General features: G+C 30.8%; 1 protein-coding gene across 2 annotated transcripts in view; it reads right to left on the bottom strand.

Moving 5' to 3' along the window:
• Window positions 1–20,223, bottom strand: part of LOC139498094 (spliceosome-associated protein CWC27 homolog) — a 55,192-nt gene extending 34,969 nt beyond the window's left edge. The window contains exons 1-11 of one of the 2 annotated variants that reach the window (XR_011657814.1): window positions 20,095–20,223; window positions 17,010–17,219; window positions 16,183–16,326; window positions 15,199–15,297; window positions 14,201–14,298; window positions 12,757–12,826; window positions 10,921–11,019; window positions 8,591–8,712; window positions 7,982–8,070; window positions 7,018–7,291; window positions 5,464–5,937 (exon numbers count right to left, since the gene is read on the bottom strand). Coding sequence is in view for 1 of the 2 variants with exons in the window: in XM_071286438.1 (XP_071142539.1) it covers window positions 5,778–5,937; window positions 7,018–7,291; window positions 7,982–8,070; window positions 8,591–8,712; window positions 10,921–11,019; window positions 12,757–12,826; window positions 14,201–14,298; window positions 15,199–15,297; window positions 16,183–16,326; window positions 17,010–17,219; window positions 20,095–20,136 (1,407 nt within the window). In the remaining variant the exon portion in view is untranslated. Of the gene's footprint in view, window positions 1–5,380; window positions 5,938–7,017; window positions 7,292–7,981; window positions 8,071–8,590; window positions 8,713–10,920; window positions 11,020–12,756; window positions 12,827–14,200; window positions 14,299–15,198; window positions 15,298–16,182; window positions 16,327–17,009; window positions 17,220–20,094 lie in introns of those variants that run through there. The other variant, XM_071286438.1, reaches the window with a different exon arrangement.
• Between the last annotated feature and the right edge of the window lie 33 nt (window positions 20,224–20,256).

Below are 20,256 nucleotides of genomic sequence, written 5' to 3'. Positions count from 1 at the left end.
CGTAGCTGTTTATTTGTTATAGAATACTGTTTTTCAGCATTTATTTTTGTACAGTTATAGAAACTCACACATGCTTGTAATTTAAATAGTGTGTAATAAAATTGAGAATGGAAATGAGGAATATGTCAAAGAGACAAAAATGATATCTAGTAAAAATTCAAGGGCAGTTATGGTATCAAAGTAGGTCCAATTGACATATAGTTCTTATGTTTGTTGCTACTAAAAAATGACCTAAAAGAGTTGAATATATATATATTTGCATTCTGACTTTTTTGAATGCCCATTTAATGAGGTATGTGAATTTTTCTGAAAAAGACTATGAGGCAAAGTTGTATATAGGGTAGAAAAATCAAAAGCACCAATTATAAGCATGCAATTTATCAAGTACAACTGACCAATTCTGACACTCCAAAAGTAATTTATTCCACTATTTTCAAAGACCTTATTTTAACAATTTTTTGTCAGGTTTTTGATTATACCAAGTCTAAGTAGTAAGTAGAATACATAGTTTAGTAGGGGAACAATGGCTTTAAGACGAAATAAATCTTTGTTTGTAATGAGTTATGTGCAGATTCGGAACCCAGTACATGGTGGGAACTTTCATTGTACAATGTATTTGGTTATTCTATGAAAAGAGCTGAGTCTATGTACCATATAATATAAAAGGTTAACTGGTTGTAAGGACCTAGTCCTTAATTGAGATTCTTGTCAGATATTCCTGGCCATATGTTTTCCTTTTTGTCATATTAAGAATTGTTCTAAATTAATATGTTAGTACGGGAAACAAGGAACATTATCATCATACAAAAAAATAAGATAATTATAAATAAATGTTCCAAAAAAATGGAATGTATTACAAAGGATAATCATAAGATATACTGGAATTGTCCGAAATACGGGACCAAAATATTAGCAGTGGTAGACCCCAATGTCCAATGATCTTCAATTTCGACCAAAATTTTGGCTGTCATAAAAATGCTAACATTCCAATTTTCAATAACAGTTAACAGCAAATACATTATCACAATAACAGATAACAAAAAAACTAAAAGCCCAATAACAGCTAACAAAGAATAAGACAATAACAGCAAACAGCAAATATATTTTCAGAATAACAGATAACAAAAAATTAAAATGCCCCATAACAGCTAAACCCCTGCCCCCCCCCCCCCCCCCCTCATTAACTGCTGTACCCCTATATTTGACATTTATGCCTGTTGTGTCTGTTTGTTTTGTTCGCACATTTTTGTCAATATAAAGAAATTTCATACGACTGTCATACAAGTCATAGGTTAAGCTAGCTATACAACCATGTTCAATCCACCATTTTCTACATGCGACAATGTCTGAAACAATTCCAGGAATATGACAGTTGTTTTCCATTCGAGTAATGTGTTTCAGCTTTTGATTTTGCCATCTGATTAGGTACTTAACGTTTTGAACTTTCCTCAAAGTTCGGTATTTTTTATACATTACTTTTTGATGAAATCTTCGTTTGCCCATTTATAATTTATACATTTCATATATTTCAGATGTAATAGGAACTTAGATGACAACAAAGTTATTCCATTGAAAATAAAACAACAACCATACATTTCTGATTACGAAGACCAACAGTTCAATAAAAAGAAGCGAGGACCAATTCGTCCTAAGATCTGGAAATATTGACCTTTTACTGAATTACAATCAACAGTATTTGTGTTTGGTATTAAGCCATGTATATATACAATAATAATAAAATATAAAGCAGTAGAACTGTTTCATTTGTTTCAAACAAAATATAAACAATACAAGAGGAATAAAGGTGTATTTTATACCCAACTTAGGGCCATTATGTTTTTCGGTTTGTTCGTCCATCCGTTTGCCCCGCCGCTCAGGTTAAAGTTTTTTTGTCAAGGAAGTTTTTGGTGAAGTTGGAGTCCAATCAACTGAAAACTTAGTATACATATTCCCTATGGTATGATCTTTCTAATTCTAATGTCAAATTAGAGTTTGTACCACAATTTCACGGTCCAACAAACTTAGAAAACTTAGAAAATGATAAGTTCAGTGTGGTGACCCTGCATCCGTGTACTATTGAATCATGCTTGTTTAAATTCTTTGATGTCTATCCTGTTGTATACAGTGTTTGATTGATTATCTTGTCTTTGTTGATCTTTGATTTAAAGTAAGAGATGCAACTGGTTGGCTTAGAGTCATATGTGTGTCTGGGTAGCGCGATCTAGATGTCTTCCTGCGGACAGTTACCATGTGAATAGGTATGTTGACAAATCTGGCTAAGCGTGTTGGTCAAGATATAGGTCAAAGCAGGGTTTTTATTTATATCACATAAGCTTGTTATTGTCCCCGATATGCATTTAGTATATGCAACTAGACATTAAACTCCAATCGTCATCAATGATTAATTGGTATCCGAGGGGAAGTCGATGTTTTCAATTTACATAGAAATATATGTAAGTAGGTTTAAACCTATACTTTGACCTACAATGGTTTACTTTTACAAATTATGAATTGGATGGAGAGTTGTCTCATTGGCACTCATACCACATCTTCTTATATCTTACTAAGCATGTAGCATTCAGGAATTGTCAAGATCAAAGACTGAATGCTTTGAAATCAGGAAAATGTGTCCTGGTATGAAATGGATTCCTTTAGAACAAGTAGGAAAAAATACAGCACAGCAGGTTGGCTTGCTATAATACAACGTCCATACGATATTCTAATATCATATTTCACATCATGAAAATGTGTGTATCCTTCACCATCATATATGCTAGCAAAAAGGTATGGTTTTTGCTAGATAAGAGATGGCAAATACATGGAAAAAATAATTAGTGTTTTTAAAACGAAATAAGACCCTGGTTAGTTCATCATATATTTTCACTCTGTGTAAGGCTGGCCTACTAAGTCCTTTATAGATTTGTTAAAAAGAGACATTTAAACAGCACACAACTTGGAGGCCAATTTCCTGAGAATGAGTTTTATATTTTGTATAACATGTGCAATAAGTAAATACAAATCCAATATATGTTTTGCTCCTTTTGAACTTTAAAGCCTGAATCAAGGCACTGCTGGCTTCTACTGCTTTTAAAAAAAAATATGAATATCTGCTTCATTTGATGACTTCACAAAAGAGGTTGTATTTCAAAAATCTGTTTTGCATTATTTAGGCAACAGGATGCTTTGAAGATATAACAATATTGCTGTTTATAAACAACAATAAAAAGTTGATAGGCATCACTGTACTCAGCATTTTCACGAAAAATGAATTGTTGGTACTGGCTGATAAAGCATACATTCATGTTGGGGAACAAACTGAAGGTAACATACTTTTTCATAAAAAAGGCAAACAAAAATACATCAATACAATACCAATTTCATTTAATATATGGTGAATAAGGCGATTTGCCTATCAATTTTATATAGTCACCTTTGATAGACATTAATAGTAATATTAACACAAATGACTATATAGATTGGTCAACTAAAAAGTTTGAAACTGGTTTCAGAGAAAAACATTTTATTATAGCAAATTGAAGGCAATGGTAAACACATGACATCAGATAGGTGATGTAACTAAAGGGGTCTAAAACCATTGCCATTAAATCCAGTACTGTGAAAGTACTATGTTATTATGGTACAGTTGTTGTTGACAGTGTGGTCCCTTTTTACCATGAAATGAGAATGAAATATAGTCTATATTAAGTACCAATGTGTTAATCTTAAAACCATGAATGATAGAATCCCACAAACCAAAATTTTCACAAAAAAGTTAAAATTACACAGGCTAAGAAAATAGAGTTTAGAAACAGCACTTATGTTTCTAAACTGAACAAGTTTCAACAAATATATAAATAGCATAGTCAGTAAAACATCATGAAAGCTTTATTGAGAAAGTATGCATCATGAGTTGGAATTTTATAATACAGCCTGCCCTCAATTATTCATTATACAGAACAACAACATTTGAAGTTTGAAAAGAGCAAATGACAAACAACAGTCTACAAAACACAACATAGAAAACAGAAGACTGAGACAGAGCAAGGATCTGTGTAGCTAACTATACAAATCCTTGCACTGAGCAACACAAAACTTACATTTACCTGGGGTGATCTAGAGTGCTCTAGAAGGGTAAGCAGATCCTGCTCTATATGTAGTAGCTGTCATGTTTGAAAGCATAAAGTATTAATATATCTGGACAAATTAATCAAAAAAATGTAACCATGTAGCAGCAGACATAATCTGGAATATTTATACTTTAACACCTCTGGATATGTATAATATTGCACAATATCCTAAATAAAGAGTCCTGCAAAATAATAAAAATGTGGTAGTCTTCTGGATGGGCGTAAGAATTCAAAAAAAATATCTGAAATTGAAATGATAAAGAAAATGATAGAAAAACTAAAAGATATTGAAAAAATATATCTACACTGAAGAAAGCTCAAATGTTTAAACTATGCAGTACTATAAATTCAGAAATGATTGCGTGCATTTATTATTGCGATTTTGTCATTATAGACTAATATGCGATTTTAATTTTTGTAATATTGAGAAAAATCCTATTAAAGTCATATACTAAATCTCAAAATGCGAAGTTTAAATTATTGCGATTTTTACCCTGTCACAATTTTCGCAATAATAAAAACATCGCAATAATTTCTGAATTTACAGTATGTAACAATGAGATAAAACCTTAATTAGTGAAAAATTTGCAACGTTTAAGTAAATGTTAAATTATATAACCAAGTTTCTGTTTTTTTTCACTGTCAAAACAACATACCAATAGTGTGTCCATAGTACACAAATGCCCAACTCACACCATCATTATCTATGTTCAGTGGACTGTGAAACTGGGGTCAATTTTGGCATTCAAATTAGGAGGATCATATCACAGGGAACATGTGTACAAAGTTTCAAATTGATTGAACTGGACTAAAACTTTATCAAACTCTACCTTGAACAAAAGCTTTAACCAAAAACTTTTAACCTGAAGCGGGTCAGACTGCCTAACGGAGGCACAGATTGAAAAACATAATGCCGTTAGATTGGGCATAAATATCAGCTGCTGATATAAGTATAATGACTCATTTAAGGGCAATGTATAAGGACATTGCTCAGATAATGATGAAAATTTCCATATGTATATTCTATCCATATTCTGATGAAGTAAACAAATAGATGCTTACTAAACTATATCTGTCAGTTCATGATTTACCTTGATATTTTTTTAAGACAGGTATGCTTTACTTTCAAATTGTTTGACAGTTCATACAAAATGAAATATTCTTTTCGTCAACACACACAGTTCTTGACTAGTGCCAGCTTCAGTTTATCTCTTGTTTTATAATATTTTACTAAAAATAAAGAATCAATAATCTGTCAACATAACATCATTTAATATAACTACATGTATCAACAAATGAAATTAAATCTTAGTGCAATTTAATTTAGTTTAATAACAATATCTAGCAGTCTTATTCTAAACCAGCTAAAATTGTTTTTATCTTAAATATTAATAACACTTTGTTAACAAATGACAAAAAAATAAATAAACTCCTTTCAAAAGTCATGCAAAATATGTCAATTTTAAGCCTATTTCAATTGCCATAACCTTGAATATGAAACAAACTTTAAAGTGTTATTAGTTTTATAAAACTGAAGAACTTTTTCTTCTTTTCACACTCAGTTCACATAAAGAGATCTTTACAAATGCCTTATCAAAGACATCCAATTGTTCATGAAGAGAACACCAGACTCAAAACAATTAACATGTGTTATCTCCGCTCTTTCATTGCTTGTTTACTTGCTTCACGTCTTCGTTTAGTCAGTGGGTTTCTTGGATCATGAATTTCATATCTGTCCAGTTCTTCAATGTTTGCATCAATGACTTTTCTCTTCCGGTCATCATCCATGAATCTGAGCTTGTGTCTCATCCTGTAAGTTTACAAATGTATACATTGCACTAACGATAAATCATGTTCATTTGTACAGATAAATCATGTTCATTTGTACAGTAAATGATTTAATATACTGATTCAAAATATTTAATTCTGTGCTTAGTATATATATATACAGTGACTAGGTAGCTTTAGGATTACATGTTATTGGATAAGTGCTGACAGTTTAAATTGATAAATATCACACATTTTCTCTGCTTAAGTCTGTATAATAGGATTAGTTTTATTCATACTTTTTCCTACGTATGATGAATAAGGCATTGTTATCGCTATTTAATGAAATTTTCCTTTGATCTTACTGACTGATAATTTTCTTTCTCAGCACAGTAGAGTGATATGAAAATTATCACTAGAAACTAAGTGTGCACGTTCCGTTGTCATTGAAATTAACAACGTCTTCATATGTAAAATAGCAATAAACAGATTATCATTGGTCATCTCAACTTGATTGCTTTTCTCGCTTTCCCCATACCGGCTCAAACGAGAAAACCAATCTCATTGAGATGATAAACAATAATCTATAAATATCATGTCATCAGTCATTACATTTACTATAAGAAAATGATACCTGTGTTCATTGATGCTTAATGCTGATAGTTATCAAAGGTACCAGGATTATAATTTAGTACGCCAGACGCGCGTATGCAATTATTTAACATTTGCTTGTTAAACATAATTTGTAAAACTATCACATTATACAATTTAGAAATTATGGTTCTAAAACAATACTTTTAAAAATAGTACAACAAACAACCAACAAACAAGAATATATTGACGATATTGTAGGTGGATCCCAAGGAACATGGTTTAAAAGAAATAATGAATACTTCTAACAAAAGATGTTCAAAATGTTGTTTTCTTTAAAAATACTAAAAATAAAAACTTATTTTTATTTTGTGATACTGTGAAAAGGTAAAGCTTGTTTATTCTTATTTTCATGAATGAAAAAGTTCTAAAATTTTAGTACATTATGTGGGTGGTTTTTTTTTACACAAATTAATTTTTTTTTTTTTGATGACATAATCAAATTATCATATTTTCCTATTATTTTTTTTACCAAGACAAATCTGTTGGATCTTCGTCTTCTTCCATCTTTTCTCCTTCTTCTTCCTTCTTTTCTTCCATCTTTTCCTTTGCTTTTTCTTCTTCATCATCATCATAATCACCACCCAAAAGTTTAGCAGAGCTTAGTTTTGTTTTGAATTTTGATAACATTTCAAGTGTCATGGCTTCTCTATCTTTTCCTTTCTTTCCTTGCACTTTTTTCAAATCCTGGTACTTTTGTCTTTCTTTCATATAACTTTCAACAACTTCACTTATTTTTGGCTTTTCTACAAAATCAAAGAATTAAAGATGAAAGTGTTTTCAATTTTAAAGTTTTAACATAACTAATCATGTTTTTGACAAAACAAAAAATTAAAAAAAGATTAATATGATTTTTGAGATTAAAAATTGAATCTTAGGTTGTGATGGCTGGGTATTGTAATTATTGTAGAACCCATATGTTAACTCTTTAGTCAGTATTCTCTCCAGGGCCTTATGCCATAATGTTATATGTATTTTTACCATAGTGCTACTGAGGAGATGATTATATTAATTTGATTCTTGAATATAGGGGAAACGGTGCTATTTGGAATCTCACAGTGGCATTTTAAAATACATGTTCCTGCACTGACATGATTTAATAAAAATAATCTTAAATCCCTATTGATAAATTAAGATATTATTAAGAAACTAACTTTCCATATACCTAATGCATATTTAATTTTAATGAGTTAATCTTTTCTTTTTAGTCCTTTTTTGTCTGAGAGCTCCTAAAATTTCAGAATCCCTTGCTTTCAAATGTCTAAGATTGAGTGTTCCTGATAAAGGTAAATCCAGAAAAGGCCTTCCACAGCAAAAATATTAACAGTGTTATTTTTAATTTTTTAAATGTCTTTGTATTATTTGTGTTGTTTTGTTGCTGTCTAATTGGCACATACCTTACATTTAAACTCATCTATATCATGTAAACAATTTACCTGTTTTTGACTGTGTTAAATCTTCCGTTGTCTTTGTTTTTCCTAACAATTCTCTTTTCAGTTTTCTTGCTTCTCTTTTAAGCTCATCTCTGTAAAACATTTAACAATATTACACACTCGCATTTCAGTATAAACTTGTTTCACATTGTTATGTATTTTCGTATGCATAATTTAGCATGATATGTTAATTTTTTCTTATTACATCATGTCGAAAGTAGCTAAAGCAGCAACTTTTATTAAATAGATTTCAGTGTAATATTGTTTTCTTTAGTTCGTATAATTGAGATGTACCCTGAATTTTTGAAACCAGTAGAACAATGATTTTATCTATTAGGTAACAGACTAAAGAGCACTTTAACTTACTAGACTATTGCTATGGTCTCCCACACCCAGTTGTCTTTACCTATTTTAATTTATGCCATTTAATATTTTCTAATTTTTTAGGACCTAGGACATCAACCTTTTGGCTTCCCTATAGGAAATCCAAAAACATCAGAGAAATTATTCAACAGTGGAAAGGAGAATGTTTGTTCTCAAAGGAAATATAAATTTAAATGACTTTAATTATTGTTAATACAGGGCACTTGTTCTTCCTCCATCCATACTTACAATGTACTTGATTCATGATCATCCTCGCCATCACTATTTTCTTCATGTTTTCTTTTATTCTTTCCTTCTCTCAGTTTTTCTGCCACTGTTTTTGCTATGTCTTGTCTATTAGCTTCATCTTCCTTCAAATAAACAATTCATATGCCAGAGAACAATTCTTCAGACAGAAAATTTGCAAAAGTTGTACTGAAAAAAGGTAGGAAGACTCAAACTTACTTCAACACATGTTTGTCAAGAACTTAAAGGAATGCAAAGTAACTTTGAATGGTACTAGATACATCATATTACGGTGGTACACCTTAACTTCAAAACCCAATGTCTTACGATCAAAAATGTGTGATCTGGACCAGAAAATGTCCCAAAAGGTCAACTACTTAAATTTTTACTTCAGAGGACAAGGACACATGAAGGTCATGTTGAAAATTAATATTTTTAATTGAGCATTCATATACATGATTAGATATATGTCACATTCTTTATGTGTCAGTCCCAAGTCAGTAGTTCAGTGGTTGTTGTTGGTTCCAGTCTATCATATTTGTTTTTCATTAACTTTTGTTATAAATTTTGGCATTTAACTTTCTCGATTGAATTGTTTCATATTTTTCATATCAAGCCTTATATAGTCAACTATACATGGTGGGTTTTTTTCATTGTTGCAGGCCGTACAGTGGTCTATTATTGCTTACATCTACTTCATTTAAACCCTGGTAGATAGTTGTATCATTGCCAATCACACCACATCTCCTTATTTTTTTTTAAACATAGATTTCTGAGCTAACAAGATTGCCTTTTTCATTTTGAAGTCACTAAATTGTGGAAACTATGTTTAATATCCATGTAAATGAATATCAATTTAGGCTTGTGTTTTCACTTTGTTTATTGGTGCCTTAGATATATAGGTGCATATAGCTTACAAAATTGTGCAGTTTGCAATTGAAATGCCTATAAGGAATAATATTAGTTATCTTGGTGTAATCAGGGGTGTACTGAATTTTCAACAACGGTGTAAAATTCCGTACACCCCTGATTTCACTAAGATAACAAATTTATTTCTTATGAACAATGCCTTTACTCATTTTTAAAACAGGATGTAAAATTGAAAAATGGTAATGAAAATTTTCCAGTGTATCATTTTTTCAAAGTCAATATTGCCTCGCATTGTCAAATACTTTTTTTCTTTATTTTGGGGAAAATTCAGAAAAAAATGTGTTCTTTGGAATTTTTGGGGGAAACAAAATTTTCATTTTTTTTCATTTTTTTTCAACTTTTGTCCTCAAATTTATTTAATTTTCATTTTTTTTTTTTTTTTTTTTTGACAATTAATTATTATTTTTTTTTTTCTTAATTTTGGCAATTTTTTTTTTTTTTTTAATTTTGGCAAAATTTTATTTATTCCTGGGTGATTAACCAATCATATTGCAGTATTTTTGCTCCATAAGAAATAAAGATCTATACCATATACATTTTTATTTAGGGGCCAGCTGAAGCCAACCCCAGGTGCATGATTTTCTCACTGTGTTGTAGACCAATTGGTGACTCTCAGCTGTTTTCTGCTGTTAGGTCTAGTGTCTTGTCTCTTAGACAAAGTCTCCATTTCCATTCTCAATTTATGACATTTAGTTATTAACAGACTCTTGTGGTGAGTTCTCTCATTTGCAGTCATACGTACCACATCTCATTATTCTTTATCTAATTATATTCTAGCGTGTCATAAAGGAGAAGGTCCGGTAAGACCCCTTTTTGGCCCCAAAATATAGCAGTTTTACTAAATTGTTAAAATGTAAACTTTTAGTTATTTATTGGACAGTAGAATGCTTCTGCTACATAAATATGGACTGTTTTTGACAATACAATGTACATAAATCGAGTACTAGCACCACTAAGTCATGCTAAATTACTGAAATCTTCACAATTCTATCATTTTAGTTAAATTTTAGACGGTTTTCGCTTAAAACGAAAGTGGCCGCATTCGTGTTCATCCTTAATATTGGAATGAGAGTTGTATTTTATGATAATACATAACATATATAAAGGTTTAGGATGAACACGGATGCGGCCACTTTCATTTTTGACAAAAACCATCTGAAAAGTGACATTTTTTAACAAATTTGGTAGATTTTTCTTTTTGAGCTTGAATCGAATCGTTTTTAATGACCAAATCAGTTAAAATCTTTCACAAAAACTAACTGAATCAAATGAAATAGACACTTAAGTGTTTAAAAAGAGGTCAAAATCTTTCGTCAGATGAACCTGAAATTTGAGGCCAAAATCGGTCCTTACCGGACCTACTCCTTTATTTAAATAGATAACATAATTATCATCTGTAATACCTCATGACTCTTGATTCTTTCCTCTAGATTTTCTACATCTGTACTAAGCGTAGGATCATCAGTCAAATCATGACTACTTTTACCCTTTCCTTTCATTTCCTATAAATAAATTATTACATAATCACTACTTGTTTACTCAACTCATTTTTGTATCTATTTGGTTATTTCTAATTTTGATCAATGCTTAGTGCTATAAATATGTATTTCATCACAGCTCAAAAATGTGGGTTATCCAAAATTCCTTTTTGTGTTGTTTTTTTCAGTTATACAGGCATATTTTAAAAGCACTTTGAAACTTATTTCTATTCAACTTTGACAAAAGAATTAGTTTGATATATAATTGGTTATTAACTATAAGCAACATGTTTCCCGTTTTTAAAATAGATTATATCGTTGGTTTTTCTGTTTGAAAGGTTTTACACTAGTAATTTTTGGTGCCCTTTATAGCTTGCTGGTTGGTGTGAGTCAAGGTTCTGTGTTGAAGACCATACTTTGACCTATAATGGTTTACTTTTACAAATTGTGACTTGGATGGAGAGTTGTCTCATTGGCATTCATACCACATCTTCTTATATCTACTAATAAATGTTAAGGTTTTAGTTTCTCATTCATTTTGGTTCTCAAATGGAGGCATTGGAATTAAACAAATAACATAACATCATCTTCCCAAAAAAGAAGAACTCTTACCAAAATTAAACTGTTTATAAAGGGGAATAACCCATTATGCACAGAATGCAAACAGATAAATAACTGAAGTACAATGATAAATGTATGTTTTTGAAAATTCTTTGAATGTTGTGAAGTATGTATGCACTTCAGACCATTTGTAAGTTATACCAATAATGATGAAATTTATTTAGTCACTAGTCATTTAAAACATTTATCTGCCTCGTTCTATAGAACACTTGGTATGATGATACAACAAAAACTTCTAACACAATAATCCAATCTATTCATAAATTCCCTTCAATATCTGATTATCAATGTATGAAACCCATGCTTCTGTGTTATCTTTGTCACACTGCTTGTATGTCCATTGCCCTAGACTATCCAGTGCTTTAGACCACTATGTCTATACATAGCATAGTTGGCAGAGTGGTAAACGACCCTGGCCACATTGCAGTTGGTGTTAGATCACAAAAAAAAACCAGGTTCAAATGCTGCTGAGGAAAGATAACAAGTTGGGAACTGCAATTCTTGGATTTAATTTCAAATGATTTATATATGAATATTATGCAAGTCTTAAGATGTGTGCAACAATATTGATAAAATCTTATTCGTACATCTGTTTTCAGTAATGTAAAGCAAATCTGAAGTGTTGTATAATCTTTCTGTTTTCATGGTACAAAATGTATTGTCAATTTAAGATGATATGATACCTTAACAGATATTATAAAATTGATGATACCACATAGACAGAAATAAACCTTTACAAGTCTTAGGATTTGTGCAATGATAACAAAAATTATCGCTATTTTGTGCATTTTTCCTTTGATCTTTTTTTGTGATAATTTTCATATCACGCTTCTCGCTTGAGATGGAAAAATTATCGCTAGAAACTAAGGAGGCCACGTGGCGTTTCTAACGAAATTGACATGAAATTGACAACGTTGTCATAGGTAAAATAGCGATAAACAGATTATCATTGGTCATCTCATCTCGATTGCTTTTCTCACTTTCGCTGTACCAGCTCAAGCGAGAAAATCAATCTCGTTGAGATGATCAACGATAATCTATAAGTATCAGTATCCTAGCACAAATCTTTAGACTTGTATATATATATATATATGATAAGCTAATAGATAAGAATATTTCCGCTTATTTCTCAGTTATAACCTTTGTTGCTATGGTGTCATTTTCTTCATTTTCTTCTGCTTCTTCACCAAATGATAACAACTTGAAATTTCTATAAAAGAAATAAATCTTTTTTTAATTGATATTTATGCATTGGTTTTAATGAACAAGCAGGTTTTGAAGATGGTTGAGTATTCTATATGTGACCAAGTCAGGAGCCTGTTATTTAGTTGTTGTCTGCAATAGATGATTTTATCTTATTGATTTTGCTTTAATCAGGCCATCAATTTGTTTTTTGAATTATTTCAAATTTTGTCATGCCAGGTCCATTTAAAGCAAACTACAATGTGTGGGTTTAGCTCATTATTGAAGGCCATATTGTAACCTATAGTTGTTTGCATCCTTGTTCTGTTATCTCTGGCAGATTATTTTGTCAATCAAACCACATCTCCTTATTTTCATATAAGTCATCTGATGACACGAAGTTGAACTTATTATTAAAACCAATGTAAACTCAAATACTAGTAGACATTAAACTTTTAAAGCATTAAGAAAACAGGAAGAAGATCAGTGTCAGGTTCATACATGGTAAATATATCTTAATGGAGCTCAATGCCATATAAAAGAAACAGCTTTATACAATATGTATTATGAGAATACATAACACAGTAACGGTCAATCTATGGATATGGTAATACATGTAATTCCAAATATGTAGCTCACTAAGGTGATGGTCACTAACAAAAAATTATCTGATATCTTATTGAGTTCCTTTGACCATAAGTGTTCTATTGTCTGATGTCAACCTTTAATAGACCTATTATCACTGCTGCTGATGATGAGCAAGTAACAAAAAAAGTACATGTATGTGTATTAAGCTGTGAATGTTCATCAAATGTACAACAAACACCACACATTCTGCTGTTTGGTCAGGTTGTTGTCTCTTTGTCATGTTCCCTATTTCCATTTCCATTCTCCGTTTTAACTTCATGTATAATATTGATGGGTAAATAAATTATAAATGACTGTGTGTATCTTTAATACAGTGCACAGAAATTTAAACTGATTGTTATATAAGAAAATATACCTCATATGTCTTGTTTCTTACAAAAGTAATTTACAACAGGCATTACTGTAAATTCAGAATTTTTTGCGTGCATTTATTATCACAATTTTTTGTCATTGTAGAATCAAATGTAATTTTAGTTTTTGCAATATCGAAAAAAATCCTGATTAATTATTATCATGATTATAAAATATTTCAAAATGAGACTTTAATATTTGCTTTTATAACCATTTCGCATTTTTTGCAATAATAAAAACATTGCAATAATTTCTGAATTTACAGTAGATATTTTCTTCAAACTTGATTGGCCAAGTTCTAAGATAAAATAAAAACATTCAAACTCATTTAGAAAATTGCTTGTTTATAGTACAAACAAATAAAAAAAAACCTACTGGACTGAAAGCCTAGATGCAGACTTACTTTGTAGCTTTTGATTTACTTTTGATCTTCTTGTCCTCATTTTTCTTGTCTTTGCCTGTAGTCCGTGGTTCTATGTCATCAAATGGATTAGATAAAATCTAAAACAATCAATAGCAGTGTGACCATTTAGCCATAAATATTAAACTTTTTATAAACCATCCAAAACCAATACATTGCATTTACAATCTTTAATCGAACATTGATTCTGTTTTAATTGTTTAAGATAGCATTGAAAGCATAAAAAGTATCTCAGATTTTCAGGTTTTTAGAAAAAATTGCTGTTTAACTGCATTTCAAATCTATATTTATTTCTGTGACTCCAACACATCAATAGTATAAAAAGAACCAATAAAAGAAGTTGAAAGACATTATAAAGGCCAAGCATCTAGCTGAATTCAGAAATGAGCTAGATGTTAAATATCTGCAAGATTAAAATTTGAACTCTTCCATAATATTAATTAATAGAATTTTAACATTCTTAATACTGAAAACCTTCACAGGAATATGACAGTTGTTTTCCATTTGTTTGGTGTGTTTTAGCTTTTGATTTTGTCATTTGCTTTAGGGACTTTCTGTTTACCATAGAATTTTACTCAGAGTTGAGTATTTTTTATTTTTATACTTTCCTAAGTCTGCCTTCTTTACAAACATTGTTTTGCCCTTAATATCAGATGCTCTAATAAGATAAAAATAATGTCAGCTCCTCCACCATTCTAGCTTTGTGTTGGCAGGGACAATTGTTAGTATGTCTAATGAAAGATTTTTTGTCTATTGGAAAAAATATCAAGTTGGAAACAAAGTCTGTACTTTGAAAAATGAACTTTTTGCAAACATCTGAAGGAGACATGAGTACATATACTTAATTTAGTTGTGCAGTTGCCATTCTTATATGACATTGATAAAAGGTAAGTTAGGGAAACTGGTTCCTTATTCTCTTATTCCTTCTATCTATGTTTTGTCTATTTAAAGCATTGGTTTCAGTATTTTAAATTATTTACCTGTGCTTTATTAATTTTTGGTGGATATAATGGTCTGTCAGTACCGTCTGTTTCACAATCATTTAGTTTAATCATGTTATATACAGTATTACCAGTAACCTATAAATGACAGAAATAAATAAATTTAAATGCTATCTATAAAAATTTAAGATGACTTATCTGCAATACACAGATACTATACCATTAAAGGACTATTGTAAAAAGCTAAATCTCTAGGATGTAAATACTAAACTAAAAAAGAACAAGCCATAGTGATCATATTTTTGTATATCAAGCATCTTGGTTACTACTACAGATATTAATTACAAAAAACTATAGATCTAGATGTTTAGATGATGTTTTATTCCATGCCATATTATGTTCTGCATTGTATCAAACAAACTAATTTTAAATTTGTATTGGTCTAGCTCCTTGTTGTAAGTCCAAAGAATGGCATGTAACTAATCTAGACATTTTATTCTGAATCTAAGTCAATTTTAATATGAAATGATATGTGTTTAGTGAAGAAGGCAAATAATATTGCTATAGTCCTTGATTTGAACCAACTTAGATAATTCCTACAATTTCCTGTACTAGAGAATAACATGTTACTATAGACCATTGAAGTGTTAATTAATAATCATGACTCTTTAATGTTTTTAATTTTAAGATAAACTATTTGTAGTTTTGTCAGTGGCAATATCTTTGCTGTAAAGCTATTTGTTTATATCTGCATGCTTTTTTTGTTCTCTTCATTAAAAAGAAATAATATGTCAAAATTAGATGCATTCAATGAGTTAGAATAAGAAAATTGAAAATTATTTATAATATCTTTAGACTTTAGAAGCATTTTCTCTTCTTCTGACAATGATCTGTTTTAACACATCAACTGGAAATATAACCCCAATAAACTAAGGCTTGCGTACACATATAATTCATAATTGTGTATTTTAAGAACTTTTATTGACAACCCAAAACAGAAACTACATGTATAATAAATCTTACTTTTCCAAAAATGGTGTGTTTACTTTGCAGCTCTGGTGTTTTGTCCAAAGTGAAAAAGAACTGACTACCATTGTCATTCGGCCCTGCATTTGCCATGGCAACCAGTCCTCTTCTAACAAAACGAAGTCTTGAATGAATTTCATCCTGAAACAAATCAAAAGTCATTATTGATTACAAAACAGTTGGCAAGTGTTAGATTATATGTTTTATATTGTTTCCTTATGATGTTTATTGTGACATGAAACATATTAATATCATGAAACATGTACGATGTAAGTTTTTAATTTAGTTGATTACTGAAACAATCTTAAGGAAACAAAGTCAACATACATGTATGTAACATGTTGAAAACGCCTTTTGATTATCATGATTATATTCTTTTAATACACAAAATCTTGCAAATAAAACTTAAAGTTGATGATGTTTGTAAATTCATCAGTATTTGTACACCATTATAATTTATATTAAAAACCTAATCTATAATTATGTGTTTTTTTGTTTTTTTTAAATTTTAAAGCATCTATATCAAACACATTCTCTATTTGACAATAAACAAATGAAATAATCAGTTTTATAGGGAATCACTGAAGCATGACTGGACCAGCCCCCCCCCCCCTTTTTAGGTCAGTCAACAGGCCCTCCCTTACAAAAAGTTCTGGATCTGCCACTGATTTATACGAAAAACATTATCTATTATGTGTTGTTTTTTTTAATTTTAAAGCATCTATATACCAAACACATTCTCTATTTGACAATAAACAAACGAAATAATCAGTTTTTATTCAATATATATATGTAAAACTGACTGAAGATGTAAAACACTTTACCTTAAATGGATGACCATAAATAGATTCACCACCATCTCCAGTGCCTGATGGGTCCCCTCCTTGTGCAATGAAATCCTTGATAATGCGATGGAAAATTGTATCCTCATAATATCCCTCCATACACAACTGAACAAAGTTTCGACATGCTTTAGGGGCTTCCTTCGACCATAATTCTATGTCAATGTCTCCTACACTTGTATCTAATAGAACCTACAAATAGATTTAACATAATACAGATGGTCATGTTCATGTGAATCAAGTTGAAACAGATTAAACATTGAGACTCTCAACTAGGCAAGCTTTTCTACATTGTTTGAACATAAAATTATATGAGGCTTCACATACAAGTACATGTACATGTAATATAGTCTAATAACCTTCTTTTTTATATCTACTTATCTCAAAGAACAAGGTTTGTGCTCCTTCTTTTATCACAATTCTTAGATGAGATATACTTCTGATTAAACCTAATTTCATTAACTAATGTTTTCTTTTTCTCAGCTACATTATATTCACTAGCTCAAGTAGTTATGCGCTAAGTAACAGATGAAAATATATTTTCAATACTTGAATGGAATGGAAAAGTTTTATTATAAAACATATGATATGTGCATAAACTTTCTTGTAAATGAACATCCTAATCTTCATACATGTACATGTCATAGCTAACTGCTATTTATTTATTGTCGTGTTCCAATACTCAAATTTGATTACAGCTTTTCTGTATGGAGTGACCTTAACCATGAGCCGTTTATATTAACTTCTACAACCAATGAGCACAAGTGTGATGGAAAAACCTGCACTGACAGAAATCGTTTATTGCATGATATCATTATAATGTCATTAATGATTGTTCAAGTGTACCAAGTTGTTTATTCAATAATGAAAAAGTATTTTCAATTCTTTTTACACTAGAGACATTTTTATCTTGTTGTTGTTCAAATGAAACAAGTCAAAGGTATTTGCTGTTAGAAATCAAATTTTTCCAGGAAAAAGAACCTCTTATTATGCTATCAGGTAGGATAATTAGAAATAAATATTAACAAATAGAATATCTCCATTTTGAAGATCATGTATTGGTACATTCTAAAATTTTGAATTAATGAGAACCGATTTAAAAACAAAAGTTGGAATATGCTACAGGTGTCGCCACTCTTAAAAAAATATTTGTAAATTTGAATCTGTCCAAAGAAAGACCACTTAACTCGTCAAGAACATAAATCATTTAAGTTTTGAAGATAGGTTACGTTCATTGAGCTTATTTACTTAATCACCATCTTATTATAATGTTACAAAATGTATACGAAAGGTCACTCCTTAAAAAACTTTTTAAGAAACATTGTAAGACAACACATACTGACATAGACTAAATACTTTTTCAATTAGAGTAGTGGATCAGTGGAATAACCGGTCTGATTTAACAGTGACGGCAAAGACCTTGAATAATTTTAAGTCAGTTAAATGGCAAAAATTGGAACCTGTATCAATTTATATGTTCCTGTCAATTGTTAACCCTCTTACTGCCAGTTGTTTTTCAAGGTTGCATTTCATGTGCCAGAAAATACGACCGCTGGATGTTTGTGACCTCAGATGTCCAAACACGACGTCATCTGATACAAAATGTATATGACATCACGACAAGATGACCGTTACATTCAGGTCCCATTGAAATTTGAAGACAAATATAACCTTGTCAAATATTTGATCTTTTATTTGAAAAAGATACAACAATGAGGAGAAGCTTGCATAAATTAAAACATGGACACCTAAATAAATTTTATTTTTTTTATAATACATGTATATATAAAACCTGCCAAGTCTCACGCATGTGTGTGCTTTTTTTTTTGGCATTTTCTTTTGATCTACATGTATTGTTTTTTCTCTTTGATCTTTTCAATTTTGACAAAATCTTACACATTTGCTTCACGAAAAGTTGGCAGAACTGTAAAACTATTCTAATTTTTCTCCTTGTCATTATGCAATTATTATACAATGAGAAATTGCATTATGACCATGATGACAAAATTTTTAAAAACTTTAAAAGGCAACCAGAGGAAGCAAGTAAATATCTTGGAGTAACCATCAGTAACAACCTAACATGGGATAAACACATAGACAATACAGTAGGCAAAGGAAACAGAACTTTGGGGTTTATACGTAGAAACCTCAAAGGCTGTACAAAACCTGTAAAGGCAGCTGCATATGTGTCCATGGTAAGACCTGCAGTGGAATATGCAAGCACAGTATGGGACCCAACCGCTCAAAATAAAATCAAGGCAATTGAACAGGTTCAGAAAAGAGCTGCACGAATTTGTGAATAACAACTACACAGACCGAACACCTGGCTGTGTCACAAATATGGTTAAAAATCTAAAGTGGGAAAGCCTCGAAGAACGGAGGAAAACAAATAGATTGTGCATGCTATTCAAGATCCAGCATGAACTTATAGATATAGACCGTCACAAATATTTGACACCGAATGATAACCGGACCAGAGGTAAAAACCGCTTCTTCCAAGAAAGAACAAGTACAGACACCTACGGCCAATCTTTCTTCCCGAGGACAATCAGGGACTGGAACAACCTACCAACGACAGTTACAGCGACCAACACCGTTGAGGGATTCAGAGCTGCCCTGAAGGCATGCTCTGAAAGGAAGTAGGAAAACCAGTTGTAAATAATTTTAATTGTATATTTTTCTGCGAACGTTTTAAATGTAATTTGTAAATAGCCAAGAGAAATCTTTCTGTGTTGCCCGACACTGCGTAAAGTTTTCGTGCGGAACCATTAACATTCAGCAATGAATCTGGTTCCTTACCTGGAAGAAGAAGAAGAACCTCAATCAAGCATGCACCAGAATGTAATCTTCAAAATGTTGATGGTTTTCTGTAACTAAAGAAGAAGGAGAAGAAGAAGAAGACATTCCAAGATGAGGTGTCAGTAAAATTCATTGGCTTAAAATATACAGATAGAAAGATAGTAAAACAGCTGTTGTTATTGATATTGTCAACTGTCTGCTGGAGTTATAATATAGCAAGACTGTTTACTTTTTTTTTAAACAGCAAAGTAAAACACTAATTTTCTACCTTTCCGCTCGTAGGCGGTTCTTGTATATAAATATTGCTCATAGCCTGTCAAACAAAAACAAACTAGACCATTAATTTGAAATGTCAATGGGCGCAGCCATTTTGTTTAGGTCTAACTAAAAGATAAAATAGTAAATGATGTATTTGTATAATAAACTAAGA

This window comes from Mytilus edulis, chromosome 1, assembly GCF_963676685.1.
Source record: "Mytilus edulis chromosome 1, xbMytEdul2.2, whole genome shotgun sequence".
In the NCBI taxonomy this organism is placed as follows: domain Eukaryota; kingdom Metazoa; phylum Mollusca; class Bivalvia; order Mytilida; family Mytilidae; genus Mytilus; species Mytilus edulis.
This window is presented reverse-complemented; position numbering and strand designations above follow the sequence as displayed.